General features: G+C 41.5%; 2 protein-coding genes across 2 annotated transcripts; one reads left to right on the top strand and one right to left on the bottom strand.

Annotated features, from left to right (window-relative positions):
- Nucleotides 1–1,380: 1,380 nt before the first annotated feature.
- On the bottom strand, nucleotides 1,381–7,002 carry edem2 (ER degradation enhancer, mannosidase alpha-like 2). Its single transcript, XM_069660237.1, has 11 exons — nucleotides 6,784–7,002; nucleotides 6,097–6,207; nucleotides 5,741–5,780; nucleotides 5,406–5,511; nucleotides 5,092–5,217; nucleotides 4,656–4,867; nucleotides 3,881–4,022; nucleotides 3,666–3,790; nucleotides 2,835–2,979; nucleotides 2,480–2,601; nucleotides 1,381–2,170 (listed from the first exon to the last, which is right to left on the bottom strand). Exons 1-11 carry the CDS (start codon nucleotides 6,873–6,875, stop codon nucleotides 1,685–1,687), a joined length of 1,707 nt encoding a protein of 568 aa, XP_069516338.1. The 5' UTR covers nucleotides 6,876–7,002; the 3' UTR covers nucleotides 1,381–1,684.
- A 1,765-nt stretch (nucleotides 7,003–8,767) lies between these two features.
- LOC138589411 (C-type mannose receptor 2-like) lies at nucleotides 8,768–11,092 on the top strand. Its single transcript, XM_069659672.1, has 5 exons — nucleotides 8,768–8,896; nucleotides 9,114–9,339; nucleotides 10,141–10,479; nucleotides 10,584–10,678; nucleotides 10,908–11,092. Exons 1-5 carry the CDS (start codon nucleotides 8,768–8,770, stop codon nucleotides 11,052–11,054), a joined length of 936 nt encoding a protein of 311 aa, XP_069515773.1. The 3' UTR covers nucleotides 11,055–11,092.
- The last annotated feature ends 3,457 nt before the right edge of the window (nucleotides 11,093–14,549 follow it).

Genomic DNA, 14,549 nt, shown 5'->3' with positions numbered 1-14,549 from the left:
TGCAATGAATTCATTAGAAATATGTTCTTTTGTTTATTTCATTAATATTCTCACAATCCCCCAAAAACTGTCTCTGGAGGTCCCTGCAGGACCAACACTTTAATGCTTCCTAAGAGGTGAAACACTGCCCCCTGTTGGCAGCTCCAAACACCTGCACCTTACTTGAACATTTTGACATGATGATTTGTTTTGCTGCTCACACAGGTCTGCATTTCACATTAAAAGCACTCTAGAAAAAGAAATAGTGCCTTTGGAAATCAAGCATTTTGCACATCTGATCATTTCTTGACCTTGGGAACCATGAATAGAAAAAATAGTATCTATTCAAGGTTAAATTATTAGGCTTTATAGCACGTCTCATGACCTAAGTACATTTGGCAACGTAAAAATGGCTGCATTTAAGATTATTTCACTTTGGCATACTAAAAACAACTTTGTTAAAGCTGCTGCAGTGGAGTTTGCAGAAATATTGGATGTTTGTCAAACCTTGAAAAGAATCTTATTACTGCCAGTTTTCAGTTTCACAGCTTCAAACTGGCAGTAAACAAGAAAACAACAAATCACACAACTACCACAATGCTTCTAATAAATAAAAATATATTTCACATTTCAAATTAAGTTACAGCAACACAGTCAACTCATGACATCCAGGTCCTGAGTGCCTTCATTGATTTTTTACCCCCAAACTGGACTTAAAGTGGAACCTTTTTCAACATGACAGCAGAACAAGAAATTAAAGGGGAATTATGTATTTATTTATTTTTCATATTTAGGGCGTTAATAACTAACAGATAAAAAAAGTTTTGGAATGACTCCCGTAGATTTCTTTAGCCAGCAGCTGTGAAACAGGCTGCAATGCCCCTAAAGTTCTTGTTGTTTCCACTGACAGGCTCAGATTGTTCTTCTAAGTGTGTGACAACATGACAGAAAGGATCCCTACAGAGATAGACCTTTTTGTTACAGAGGAAGATGATTGTTTCAACCACAAACAGACGTTACATCGCTCTCTGCAAACACACCAGACTCCATTTACAAAAACAGTAATTTTACCTCACAGAACTCAGGGATTATATATCTACTGCTGCCACAACCAATTAGTTTGCATGTGTTATTGTGGGACTTTGGTGTATTTAAACAGTTAATTTGGATCAAAAACATCATTTGTGTTGGACACAATAACACAAACAAACTCATCATTTAAGGCAGCAGTAGATATACAATCCCTGTGTTCTGTGAAGTTAAATCAGTGTTTTTCTCAATGGAGTCTGGTGTGTTTGCAGAGAGCGATGTAACGTCTGTGTGTGGTTAAAACAATCATCTTCCTCTGTAACAAAAAGGTCTATCTCTGTAGGGATCCTTTCTGTCATGTTGTCACACACTTAGAATAACAATCTGAGCCTGTCAGTGGAAACAACAAGAACTTTTAGTGGACGACCTTTGACCCATCAAGGATTATGTTGCAGCCATTACAGCCTGTTTCACTGCTGCAGGATGAACACATCAACTGGTGCCATTCCAAAACCTTTATTGTCATTTAGGCCCCAAAATATGTAGAGAAAAAAAAATTGGTCCCATAATTACCCCTTAGCAGTGAGAAAGCAACCCCCCCACCCCCCAGGCTCAAACAGCAGCTGATCTGAGGTCCGATATCAGGAGTTATGAGTCAACATGTGATCCAGGACTGTCAGGTGTTATCAGTGAAAACTTGTCCCAGGACGGCGAGTCGAGCGCTGAACGGCTGAACGGAGCAGGACAGCAGGGGGGCCGTCTTCTTCTCACCTGGTTTTAGAGCGATGCTTTCTGATTGGCCAGGGGGAGGGCCTTCTGTCTGTTTAACTTGCCTCTTTGATTGGCTGCTGCTGGATTTATCCCTGGGCTGCGATAGGCTGATCAGGATGTCTCGGAGCTCCTGGCGGTCCTGTGCGTGGCTGCTGCAGCAGTAGAGCGCCGCCGGGTCCAGAGGGTGAGCCTCCGTGTTAAAGATGAACCCCCCCGCCCCTAAAACACACTGCCCCCCCTCACCTCCCTCCTCCCAGGACCCGTCCCCCTCCGTCCCCCCGCCATGCAGGAAGTGGGCGGGGTCAAAGAGAAGGTAGAGGTACTTGATGGTTTCAGCGAGGAAGAAGGACTCCATCCTGTTGTCCAGCTGGTGATCTCGCAGATCTTTGACCTGCAGGAGGAAGATCGAATTAAAACACATCTAGAAGAAAATAGTTTTATAGTTGGTCCCAGTATAACCTCAGTAAGGAGGTTATGTTTGATGCGGTTTGTTTCTGTCTGCAGGATTGTGGAAAAACTACAGGCCTGATTTTTGTAAAACTTTGTGGAAAGGACGAAACATGGACCGAGGGACAACTCGTCCAGTTTTGCACCGGACCTGGATCTGACTCATGAATGAGGTCTGCGCTCCCTGAGGGTCCTTCTTGGTTCTTTGGTACGTTATTTTTTTATTTCAGTGACAAGAACAAGTTGTACTGACCGTGGCGTATCCACAGGGCGTCTTGGCGATCTTCTCTATGGACTCCAGAGCGTCGAGGCCGAGCTGGAGGTAGGTGTGGTCACCTGTCGCCCTGAACAGGTACATGGCACTCTCTATGAGCTCTGAAATAATGAACACGCAGAAACACTTACTGTACTTACTGTTACTGACCTGATTAATTAACTGTTTTATTGTTATGCTGCTCGGTCACTTAACTAGAAAAAGTCTGAATTACTTCCACAATAAAAGCCCCATGTGGCAAATTTAAGGCTTTTCAATAAACACACCAAAAAACTGTATTTAACATGTAACTAAACTCTTTGTTTCTGGATTCGCTGCTGGGACAGGGGTGTACCTGGTCTCAGTGGGTACCCTTCTCTCTTGTCCACAGTGTAACCCTGAGGGATGCTGTAAAACTCTGGCAGACCTCCAAACTGCCGCCATACTGAGTAATAGTTCTGGAAAGTTCTCACTGCGCTGTCCAGGTTCCCCAGAAGAGACTGAAACACACAAAGAAACTTCATTATAAAAAGAACATTTCATTTCATGCCTTTAAAAAGTATTTTATATATTGTTTAGCAGTTTTACATATTTGGCGGTCTAACTGAATTATGAGTACAAAAGATGGCTGCAACATAATCTTTCAGCGCACCCACTCAAAGTGTGTCCTCTAAATTCTCAGAGTGTGTGACAACATGACAGAAAGGATCCCTACAGAGATAGACCTTTGTGTTACAGAGGAAGATGATTGTTTTAACCACACACAGACGTTACATCGCTCTCTGCACACACACCAGACTCCATTCAGAAAAACAGTGATTTTAATATGCAGAACAGGAGAGTTGCTGGACTACAACTGCAGCGGTCAGGTTTTTGTTATTGTGTGAATTTGGTGTTTTAATTGGTTAGTTCAGATCCAACACAACACTCAAAAAAACAATCATATAGAGGGAGCATTAGACCAGTAGCTCCTGTGTTCTGCATATTAAAATGATCATCCATCAAGGATTATGTTGCAGCCATTACAGCCTGCATCACTGCTGCAGGATGAACACATCTACTGGAGCAATCCGAAACTTTTTGCACCTATTAGAAACTGAGACCTAACATTTGTGCCCAGGTTTCAAACACCAGCAATGACCTTTAAAATGAGACTCTTGTGCTTGTTTTTAGTGACTGCACTTACCTGCAGGCCGGGCCAGAAGGCCTCCAGAGACTGGAACACGGGCATGGAGACGGTTCCTTTGTGCATCTGGACCCACAGGTACCAGTCATCAAACCGGGTGTAGTTCTGAATGGCTCGATCATACTCTGAGGAAAGAGTATTGAATTCAAACAGGCTCCATTTCATGCATTATCCATCACACATCACCTGAGAGAAGCTGAGTCAGATCGTGTTACCCAGGAACATCTCGAGCAGCTCCTCGTCCTGCAGCATGATGGCTCCTTTCACCAGATACTCAAAGTAGGAGTCCACCCCCGCTCCGATCCCGGCATCCTGAGCCACCCACTTCTTAGACAGGATGTCGATGTGGTTTCCCACCTGCACACACACAGAGACAGGTAGGAGACAGAGACAGGTAGGAGACAGAGACAGCTGTCCACAGAGATCCGTCTTTTTACATTTTCTTCAGTCGTCACTTTTGTTCCAGAAATCTTTATCCTTATGAATAATGAAAGAAATAAACGAATGGCAGCAGTTTGTTGTACAAATCGTGAGTTTTCCATCAGATTATTCTCAAAACAAAAACAAAGTTTCTGATTAAATTTTCTGGCATCCCGGTTGTTCAAAAAGTTTCATCCGGATAAGAATTATCCAGATTTAGAAACCCACTTTTGCTATCCAGGATCAGGTAATCCATCTTCCTTTTTCCCGTTTTTTCAAAGTAAAACTGAATTGGATCAACGTGATACAGATACAGACTTCTCAAGGTTACCAAATGTAGATAACCAGAGCTCTCAATGGGACTACACTACATACTTGGTCCACAGGGGGCACCAAAGTCCACACAAAAAATTAAAACTTTTACATTCCTGAAATCCAGCCTGAATCGTCCCCTCTGCTGGGATCAGGATCATCCTGATCGAAAAGGTTTTGTATGCATGTTTGAGCAACTGTAGAAGAGAAACAGTAGAAAGTAAGACATCGTTAAGGACAGACAGGTGGATCAGTTACCAGTCCGATGTCAGATCTGGTCTTCCACAGGGCTCTCAGCGCTCGCCGGGCTGCGTTCTCAAACGTTTCGTCCCCCGTCAGTCGACTCAGCATGGCGAACTCCAGGACGAAGGTTCCCACGCCGGCCGTGCAGGTGACGGGCGTCTCTGTGGGACTGACGCCTTTCAGGAGGTTCACCGTCCCGTACGGCATCCCGGTGGGAGTCTGGAACGCTGAAATCAAACATACGTGTTGCTGCTGTCGTATGAAGGAGGGAGTGTGCTCCTGTGTCAGCGGCACATGTCGAACACTGACAGAGTTTATTGACTGACTGTCTTTATTTCTTAAACGTGAAAAGCTACTCTGGAATAAACCTGATTCTGATTCTCTGATCTGGTTCTGGTGTGAGTGTGTGAGTGTGTGAGTTTGTGTGTGTGTGTGTGTTTGTGTTTAATACCAGGTAGTAGTTTCCTGGCAGCATCCTCGGCCATCCTCAGCAGCGGTCCTGAACACGGCCAGCCGGGCTCCAGCTCCATCCCCGCCCTCTGTGCCAACAGGTGAGCCGACAGCAGACCGCCCACCACTACACACACACACACACACACACACACACACACACACACACACACACACACACAAGATAGTCGTAGCAGTTTTAGTAATTTGTTATTCAAATTTCCCCTCCCAAAAAATAACTCACAAGTTGCTTAAAGCTCCCGGAGGACACAGGAATCTAACGTCTGACTCATCCACCCCTCTCTCTGTCTTTACCTCTGATGTTAGTTTCAAAGACGGAGGCGTTCACGTCAATGTCGAAGTCCACGGTGTCTTGGAGGAGCGACGCAACGCGCTGAAACTCTGTCCGGTTTCCCAAAACCTCCACATTTAGAAGGTGACATTATTACAACAAGCATGACGCTTCACATACTCTCTGTTTGTCACATTCAAAGGAAAACGAGACAATCAAGAATTTTTGCAGCTAAAAGTCAAATATAATAAAGATTAAAGACGTGTTAAAGGTACTGTGAATTAATTGAACACAACAATAGTCACTTTTATAAATGTTTGACATGTTTCGACCTAAGGAAATTAAAAGAATAACTTACCAGCAGAGTGTCGAGAGCATCGATCAGAGTGAGCGAGAAACTGTTGAGAAAATTTTTTTATTATGTTACATTAAGTTTAAAGACATAACGACAGAGTCACAGATTTCAGAGGGAAATGCAGAGACACACCCTCTTTAATATTTAGAATATTTGCTTTTTTTTGTACCCCATTAACAATGTTAAAGCAGCAGACGACTTTTATTTTGGCGAGACTGCAGAAAGAGATCAGACCAGATCTCAAGCAATAAAGTTTAAACAAGAAGAAATGTCCACAGATGCCAAAACATAATAGTACAATATATTATAGTTTAGTTAAAGGGCATTCAACTTCTCATTCACAGATGTTGTCACCTTACCTGCCCCAGGTGTCTTGTCCATCACAGGTGAGTGGGCGGAGCTCATCGTAGGGGAAGGCATTGTCAAGGTAACTGTTGTAAGCGTGGTAGAACATGGATTTGATGCGCTGTCTAAGAAATGAAGCAGGTAACAGAGAGGACAATGTTTGAAGACACATTGGAGTCAGACATGTTTATTTCTTTCATTCAGTAAAAACTTTATTGACAGAAGATCCAGTGACAGCAGGAGAAACCTGCATTATTGTTTATTCATTCAGAATCAATCTTGACTGTTACATAGTGACTGGTACATTTGTTGTTTTCAGGAATGAATTTGTCATTAAAACAACTGTCAGTGATCATTTTTACTAGGTTAAAGTCTTGTGCCCTAAAGATGTAAATTCTTCAGGGACTAGTTAAGAAATAGACACATTTCGAACGATATCTTACATCTTACGACAAACACAAAATAATTTAACAAAAACATTATCAGACTAATTTCTGATTGTTTCTACTTTGGTGTAGTACAGTATAATTCAGCCTCCTGGCTTAATTTAATTCAATTGTAATTAAAGATGGTCTTGTTTTAGTTGGAATGAGGAGATAATTTGTTTAATCAAAGTGTTCTCAGAGGTGGAATTTAACTCATTACATTTAGCTGAGTATTATAAAGATCCTGTGGACTGTTGTTTTAGTGGGTGTGCTTACCTGATACCAGCCATCTCTTCCTCAGTGAACTGATGAGTCGCCGCATCGCTCAGCAGACAAACAAACAGCGTCACGCACACGTGAGCGCGCATTGAGAGGCACGAGGGGACCCGGGAGAGAGACCCGCGTGGACACGGATGAGGAAAATGAGATAAAACATGAACAAATGGATCAAATACAGGAGCACAAGTGGGTTTCTGGTGTTGTTGTGCAGCTTTCAGGAAGTGATGGGTGTGCGCATGCGTCGTCTGGAGCGCTGACGAGGAAGCTAATCTGTGCTGTGTTCAAGAACAAACCGTTTTGAGGAACGTTAGTGGATCAAGTGAGAAGTTAGTGCTTGGTGCTCGTACAACTTTTGCTAGCTGCTGTTTTTGGCGGTAAAGAACTTGTTAACACATTTTTCGCTTGCATAACGTTTAAAAATAAGTTTATGTTACGTTTAAAATGTACGTTACAAGTGACATTATTTATTTTTCCCGTCTTTCGAACACTTTTTGAACTCTGAATTTTAATTATAGAGTCGTTGTAAGAAGGATTTTTGATTTGCTTATGGATAAAGTTTTCAACAACTTTAACTTCTCCCATGAAACATCCATGACCTGATGCTGGATTGTGAACAGGTAGGCTGATGAATGACAATATAACACAATTGTAATAAAATAATCACAACCAGTCACAGAAAACACACATTATGGAAACACAGCAAGTAGCACAGATGACAGTGGGAAATGTTTCCAATGGGTATTTAAAATAATTAAGATGTTTTTTTTCATGTGGGGACTTTTTTAAGCGTCTCTGGAAGGAGTTAACATCATGCAATCTGTATTATAATCTGTATTTTAAGTTATTTCCTTCATTAAGTTGTGAGCAAGGATTAAAAACAGAAAATAATATAGTATTTCTGTGTTATTCAGGTACATATTTATAATATCGTCTGTCAGAGGATTATTTGTATGACTTAAAAAAACAACTGTTTAACATAAAAAAAAAACATATTCAGGAATTAAAATTGCCTTGTAAGAGCTGTGTTTAACCTTGTTTCCACGTCAGGAGGCACAACAGATCTTACATATGTCAAACCATTTTAGTTTAGCATGTAAGGACAACAATAGACGAATATATACTGTATGATTGGATTATCATTATTGATTTAATAATGTGGTCTTCACTTTAAAATCACAGCTGGTGGGGCTAAGATCATTTTAATCACTTTTTCTTAGCTGCATGTATTCATCTATGGAAAGCAATAATGTCTTATTAAGCCTGTAATACTACATACTCATTTATTAGTTAATAAATATTGAATCAATCTGCAAAAAAACACTGAGGTTGTCAAATAAATGTAGTACAATAAAAAGCACTTCATTTGCCTCTGAATTATAGCACAGTAAAAGCACAAAGTTAAAGATATAAAATGGAAATACGTGTACTCAGTGAAGCAAAAGAGCCTGTTAAGCAAATCATTGTCCCCATAATGACTTTGCTTCAAGTTAAAAGTGCAGTAAAAGTAAAGTTATAACTTTGAACAGCTGCATGTCTTCAGTTACAGACCGAAAGAGAGAAACGGGGAAAAGACAAGGATGGAAAACGTTCTCCTGAGCATCATCGCTGTATCAGGCAAGAGTCTGTTTAAAATGATCACTTCTTTAATTCTTCTTTTTACTTTGGTGTGGTGTGGCACATTGTGAAAACATCTACTGTTACATTAGTTGTACTATAGTTTTCCCTTCATTGTACAGTCTGACTTCATGCGAAAAAAATAAATTAAATTGGTTAGTTTTTTATTATTATATGATTATATATTATTTGATGTTCAGGACATCCTCATTGCAGGTGTTTGCACCACAAAGAAACCTGTGCATACTGAAATGTGAAATGTCATTTTTTACCTAAATCTAAAATACGCCTGTCGCTCACTGCAGGGCTGTGTGCCGTCTGTTCACATGCTGAACGTCGGTACCATTTTGTTTATGAGCTGAAGAACATGACTGAAGCTCTGAACCACTGCAGAGAAACATACACAGACCTGGCCACCATCGAGAGCGAGGAAGACGTGAAGCTCCTGAACAACATGGCGGACTTAAGCAAATTTATCTTCTCAGAACTCGTCCCTGTGAGTTAACTGTTGCTCTGTTTATTTCACAGCCTTATTTTAAAATGATGATATAAAGTTTTGCACTGGACAGACTGTAAAGTAAAGAGATGAAATTTGTGGCACTTTTTAACTTTACTTGAATTGGAGTATTCTCACATTATAGTATTGGTACTTTTATTGAATAAAGGATCTGATAAAATCTGCCTCTGATGATCACAACTGACACTAAACACAGATTAAACAGCCAGCCTGGATAGGGCTTCATCACGATGAGGGCCGCTGGAGGTGGTCACTGTCGGACACAAGTTTCTACAAACAAGGGGAGACCGACTTTAGAAACTGGAATGATGGAGAACCCAACGGCCCCAATGGAGAGCACTGTGGACAGATGTATCATACTGGAAAATGGAACGATAAAACCTGTACATTACCCATTTATTCAGTTTGCAGCAATGTCACAGGTGAGAGGATTGACTATTTAAGTAAAAAACACATCTCTTTGTCTTTTGTTCCATCAGCATCATTTAATGTGGGACTGGACACCGGCAGGTTCTGGCTTTGAATGATTGCTGTTGAGGTGGAACGATATAGATTCTGTCCTGAGGTTGGAACAGTGGAACAGCTCTTCAGCCTGTCAGGGTTTCTGTAGGGGTCAAGGGAGTTTGCTCGTCTAGTCTTGTTGTCTTTTGTGGACTTTGTGGAGAAGCTTTACAGCTGTTTAGCCGTGAGAATCTTTTGAGCCATACTCCATAAGTGAACATGATGTTACGGCTTGGCTCGGGTAAGGAGAGTCTCCTTTCCATGAGTTAATGTGAGAAGTCAGTAACTCCAAGGCTAAGGCCATTGTGCTCTGCCGGAAAATGGTGGATTGCTTCCTCAGATTGGGAATGAGTTGCTGAGGTGAGGAGCTGAGCTGGAGCCAGGACCAGTCAATCTACATTCTACCCTGGTGGTATACCAGCGAATGAGTTTGAGCTAACTATGTACGTTCTAAAAATTACAAAGATGATAAAGTCTTATAAAATCATTCCTTAATTGACAGGCTTCCTTCTTTGTCAGTGGATTATAATGGCAAAAATACTGCCACAGCTCCCCAAGTGATTGCAAACTGTATAATATGGTATAGAAGCTTGATCACTCAGATCCTTGTGAGCCCTGTTTTTCACTGTGGAAAGCAGAGTCATAAAGCTGCTTTACATAATGACTGTCATCAGGTGCAGCATGTCAAGGTGCGTATTCTCATCACTGTGGTCTTTTTTCAGGGCCTAAAGTGACATTTGTCCTCAACCCCACCGCCATGTCATGGACTGATGCCCAGAGCTACTGCAGAAAACACCACACAGACCTGGCCAGTGTGAGAAACATGGAAGAGAACCTGAAGGTAAAGGAGCTGATACCTTTTGGTCAAGGAGCCTGGTTCGGCCTTTTCCGAGACTTCTGGCAGTGGTTGGATGGAAGTAAGTCCTCTTTTAGGCACTGGAGCAAATGGGAACCTAATAACGACTTCCAAACGGAGGCTTGTGTGGCGGCAGACTTTAGTGACTCCGGCAAATGGGAGAACGGGAACTGCGACTTCAAGAGAGCATTCATTTGCTACTCTAGTAAGCTAAAATTTAAATGTTTATTAAGTCCTGACAATAGGTTTATTTATTGGTGTTTTACAAACTAAATTTTGTAACTGACGAGTTTGTTTTTCTTTTCAAAGTTCCGTCGATACAAGTGATCATAGTGAGGTTGGTGAAACAAAGCTCCTCATTGGATCTGAATGACCCTGCAGTGATGGAGAACATCTCGAAGCAGGTAAATCAAATGTACCAATGTATCTGTGCCACGTGCGGTCTACACATACATGTTTTTTAGTTATTAGAATTATTGACGATAACTATGAAGGTAGTTAAATTTGAGTAACTATGACTCAGTCCAGTTGCCTTTTAGATTAATTTTCCAAAAACTATGACCTGGATGACTGAGAACCTTCACAGATATGACCGTGAAACAGCCTCTGAAAATAAATGTTTCTGTATCTCAGCTCAGACTGAAGCTGAAGGACCAGGGGGTGACTGAAGACGTCACACTGAGCTGGAGGAAGCAGTCAGATGGAAAGGTCTTCCACAAGGAGGAGAAGGAGAGGGAGGGAGAGTTTGTCTGTTTCCATGAAAGTTCAAGTTTATCATGAAATATTTTTCTTCTTGGCTTCCTGTTATTTCCAGAATTATCTTATTATAACAAATAGTTTTAGCTTTTTATGTTACAAATATAACATAAACATTTTCCTTTCAACCTATCATGGATGCAGTGAACTTTTGAATAATTGTAATCTACTAGGTCTTTTATTAGCAGACAATGACGTGTGGTTGAGATAACAAAAAGATGCAAAGAAAACAAGTTCATGTTTAAACGACAGAATACTAATGTTTAAAGTTTAACAGTACAGTCTGGTGAGTCACCTGGTTTGTCATCACTGCGTTCATGCATCTCTGCGCGCTCTCCTCAGTCTGTCTCAGGGCTGCTGGGTGACGTTAGGCCGCTCTTGGAGCAGCTCGTCTCGTGACCGTCCATCTTCCTCCTGATCACATTCAGGAGGTTTTAATGAGGTTCAGATCAGAACTGGGCGGTCAATGACATGAAGAGAGAGATGCTGATTTAAGGAACATTTGGAGTGCTCTCTTAATTCTCTTAAATAAAAATAAAAATAATATACTGTCTTGATAATCAATTTGTTATGTAAATGAATCAATACAGTCTTATTCATACAGTGCACAGGACCTTTATTTACTTCTTTCATCATCTTTGGATCAGAAACATTTGAATGAGAGAATAGCTGGCACATAATTCATATCATGATCCAGATAAACTTTAGATGCACCATAATTCCAGTGAATTTCCAACATAACACTACTTGGGTTTCATCCCTTTTAGTCAGCACAATGCTGTGGTCTGAAGTCGGGCTCATTTCCATAAAAGGAATGACGGCCTCTGAATATTTCCTCCTCCTCTGGTTTGGCATTCAAATGTGTCAGGCATTGTGGAGACGACTCACGGCAGAGAACTCAGAAGTCTCTCCTGTGAGTCTTGAGTTCAGACAGCAGGCGAATCAGATTTGTTTTTCAAATCAGATCTTTGACACACACCATTTGCACTGTCATTTGCAAGTGTTAAGATCTGCTTTGTTTGTCAAGACATCAACAACACATGTTGCTTTAGCAATGATATACTGTAGGCATCAGTAAATATGTGCATCAGATATACACATCCATCATCCCACCCGGCAGACAAACTCAGCGAGAACACGTTACAGCTTTAATAAGTTGCTTGAGGGCCTTGGAATTCCGATTGGTTGGATTGGACAGGTAAATGTTTGCAGGTGATCACACAGACAGGGAGAGAGAGAACTGTGAACAACAGGCCTGATTTGGAAAACATGAAAAGCAGGGTTAAAGCATCACTAGGACAGTTGTAGGGTCAGCCTTTAAGAGGAGGCAGTAATGAGCTTGGCCATGGAAAAAAGTCTGACAAACCTGGGCAACAACTAGAGCCCGACCGATGTGGGATTTTTGGGGACGATGCCGATTCCAATTTTAGGGAGTAAAATAATTCCGATATCGATATATCGGCCGATATATTCGCATATGGTCAAAATGTATCTGAAATTAAAATATTAAAATTCCAACTCTGAAAAGTTTTTGTCACATTTACATGACATACAAAATGAAAATAAAATCGTGTTTCTGTAGCAGCTTAAACAGCACCAAAATAAAATATCAAATTAAATAGAATGAGTATAACTCAACACAAACACACAGAAGGAGGAACAAAAATGATTTACGTGTATAAATCTTATTTATTCATGGACTTATAGAATATAAGACTTTTATTTGAAGTTACATATTACAGCAGATGATCAGTTACTGATTGGACGCTGCATCTGATCAGACTTATCAGATACATCACAACAGCACTGTAGTGTTATATCTGAGTGAAGACATTTAAGGGGGGGCAAGAGGAGGGGAGGTGAAGGAGCGGAGGGGCGCCTAATCAGTGACGTGCGTCTGTTATTGATCATATCATTTACACATGCACAAACAGCTGTTAAATACAGAAAATGCCGACTCGAAATCATTTCCCCCCCATCGCTTAGGCGCCCCCTATAGCGCGGCGCCCCTATGCGCCGCATATAGTGCATACCCACTTTTTGCGCCACTGAGTAGACAGACGCACACACATGGCAGCAGCGCGATGATGGCTTATTAAAACAAAACCCTGTATCTTCCTGCGGGGTTGTACGGAGGTGTAGACGTGTAAACTTGTTGTTTAGAGTGTAACCGCTGTGAAGACAATAAAGCTTAAAGCTCCTGTACCTTCATTACTATCGAACTTAAAACTGAGAGCCAGACTGTACACACGGGATCTCGTCTGCGCAGCTTAGATGCGCAGAGGGTAGAAACAGCGGTGCTCCGAAAGCAAGCTTTCTTTGGCTGATTACTGTGATTTTGACACGAGTTTGTTGTTCACAATGGGCCTCATTTACGAACAGTGCGTACGCACGAATCTGTGCTTGAACTGTGCGTACGCAAGTTTGACGCACAAATCTGGGATTCATCAATTTGTTTTTGCCTAAATTTCTTCGTACTCTGCGAACAAATTTAGAACTCCCTCAGACCATGCGTACGAATGATGAAAGAAATGTCCTCGGAAATGTTAACACACACCCTTTTAACTAAATGCATACTATATTATAAAGGCTTTAATAGACAACAATAATTGAATTAACTAATGTATGGACCAAACGTAAATGCTGTGTCATCCTCATAATTTATTGTCGTATAATTAAAATCTTCAATTATAGCAGCTGAGTTAGTTTATTAAGTTTACAATAGAGTAGACCAAATGAAAATGTTCATATTGAAATGAAACACTATTAAATCGTTTATTGGCCTTGCTGGAAGATATTGCTGCCCGTGCACGCTCCGGAGCAGTGTGCCTTTTCAGGCCTCCTTCTCTGCCACAAGTGTTTCTATTTCTGCTGATGTGAATTTTTCTTTTTTCCTTTTGAGGCCAACTTTCACGTTCTTTCAGCTTCTCCGTAACACCGCTCTCTTCATGTGGCACCAAACAGATGTCCTTATATAGAGAAATAGAGGCGGGGCAGTATGCTGAGTGCAGATCGCGGACACGCGCCTGTCGATTTAGAATGGTTCTGATTTACTAACATACGCACGGCGGTGAGAACAACATTGGCCGGTACGCTCGTGTCATGAATCTGACGGTGATTTTGCGCAAGTACTTGATGATAGCACAGTTGTGGGTCTCATCAGTGGAAATAATGGAACAATGTACAGGGAGGAAGTCAAACACCTAGTGGACTGGTGCAGTAATGACAACCTGGCACCTGGCCCTCAACAGAACTGAGGAAGACCCGATGAGGGTCGTAACAGGTTGGCGTTTTACTCCTGTAAAGTTGATGTTGTTTACGAGATATGCCCTGATTTAATAAAGGCATTTTAAACTAAATCCCTGTCTCAGTGCGAGTGTGCCTGAAGAAAGCCCAGTGGCTTCCCTCCCTTCGACAGTCAACAACACTATGGAGATGATTGTTGACTTCAGGAGGTCATAGCCAGAGTGCACACCCCTCAACATCAGCGGCGTCATGGTAGAGAGAGTGGAGAACATC

Source organism: Semicossyphus pulcher, unplaced genomic scaffold, assembly GCF_022749685.1.
Source record: "Semicossyphus pulcher isolate SPU_LCO1_2020_fin unplaced genomic scaffold, fSemPul1.0.p SCAF_13, whole genome shotgun sequence".
Classification (NCBI taxonomy): domain Eukaryota; kingdom Metazoa; phylum Chordata; class Actinopteri; order Labriformes; family Labridae; genus Semicossyphus; species Semicossyphus pulcher.
Note: the sequence above shows the minus strand (reverse complement) of the source record. Positions and strands in the feature narration are given on the sequence as shown.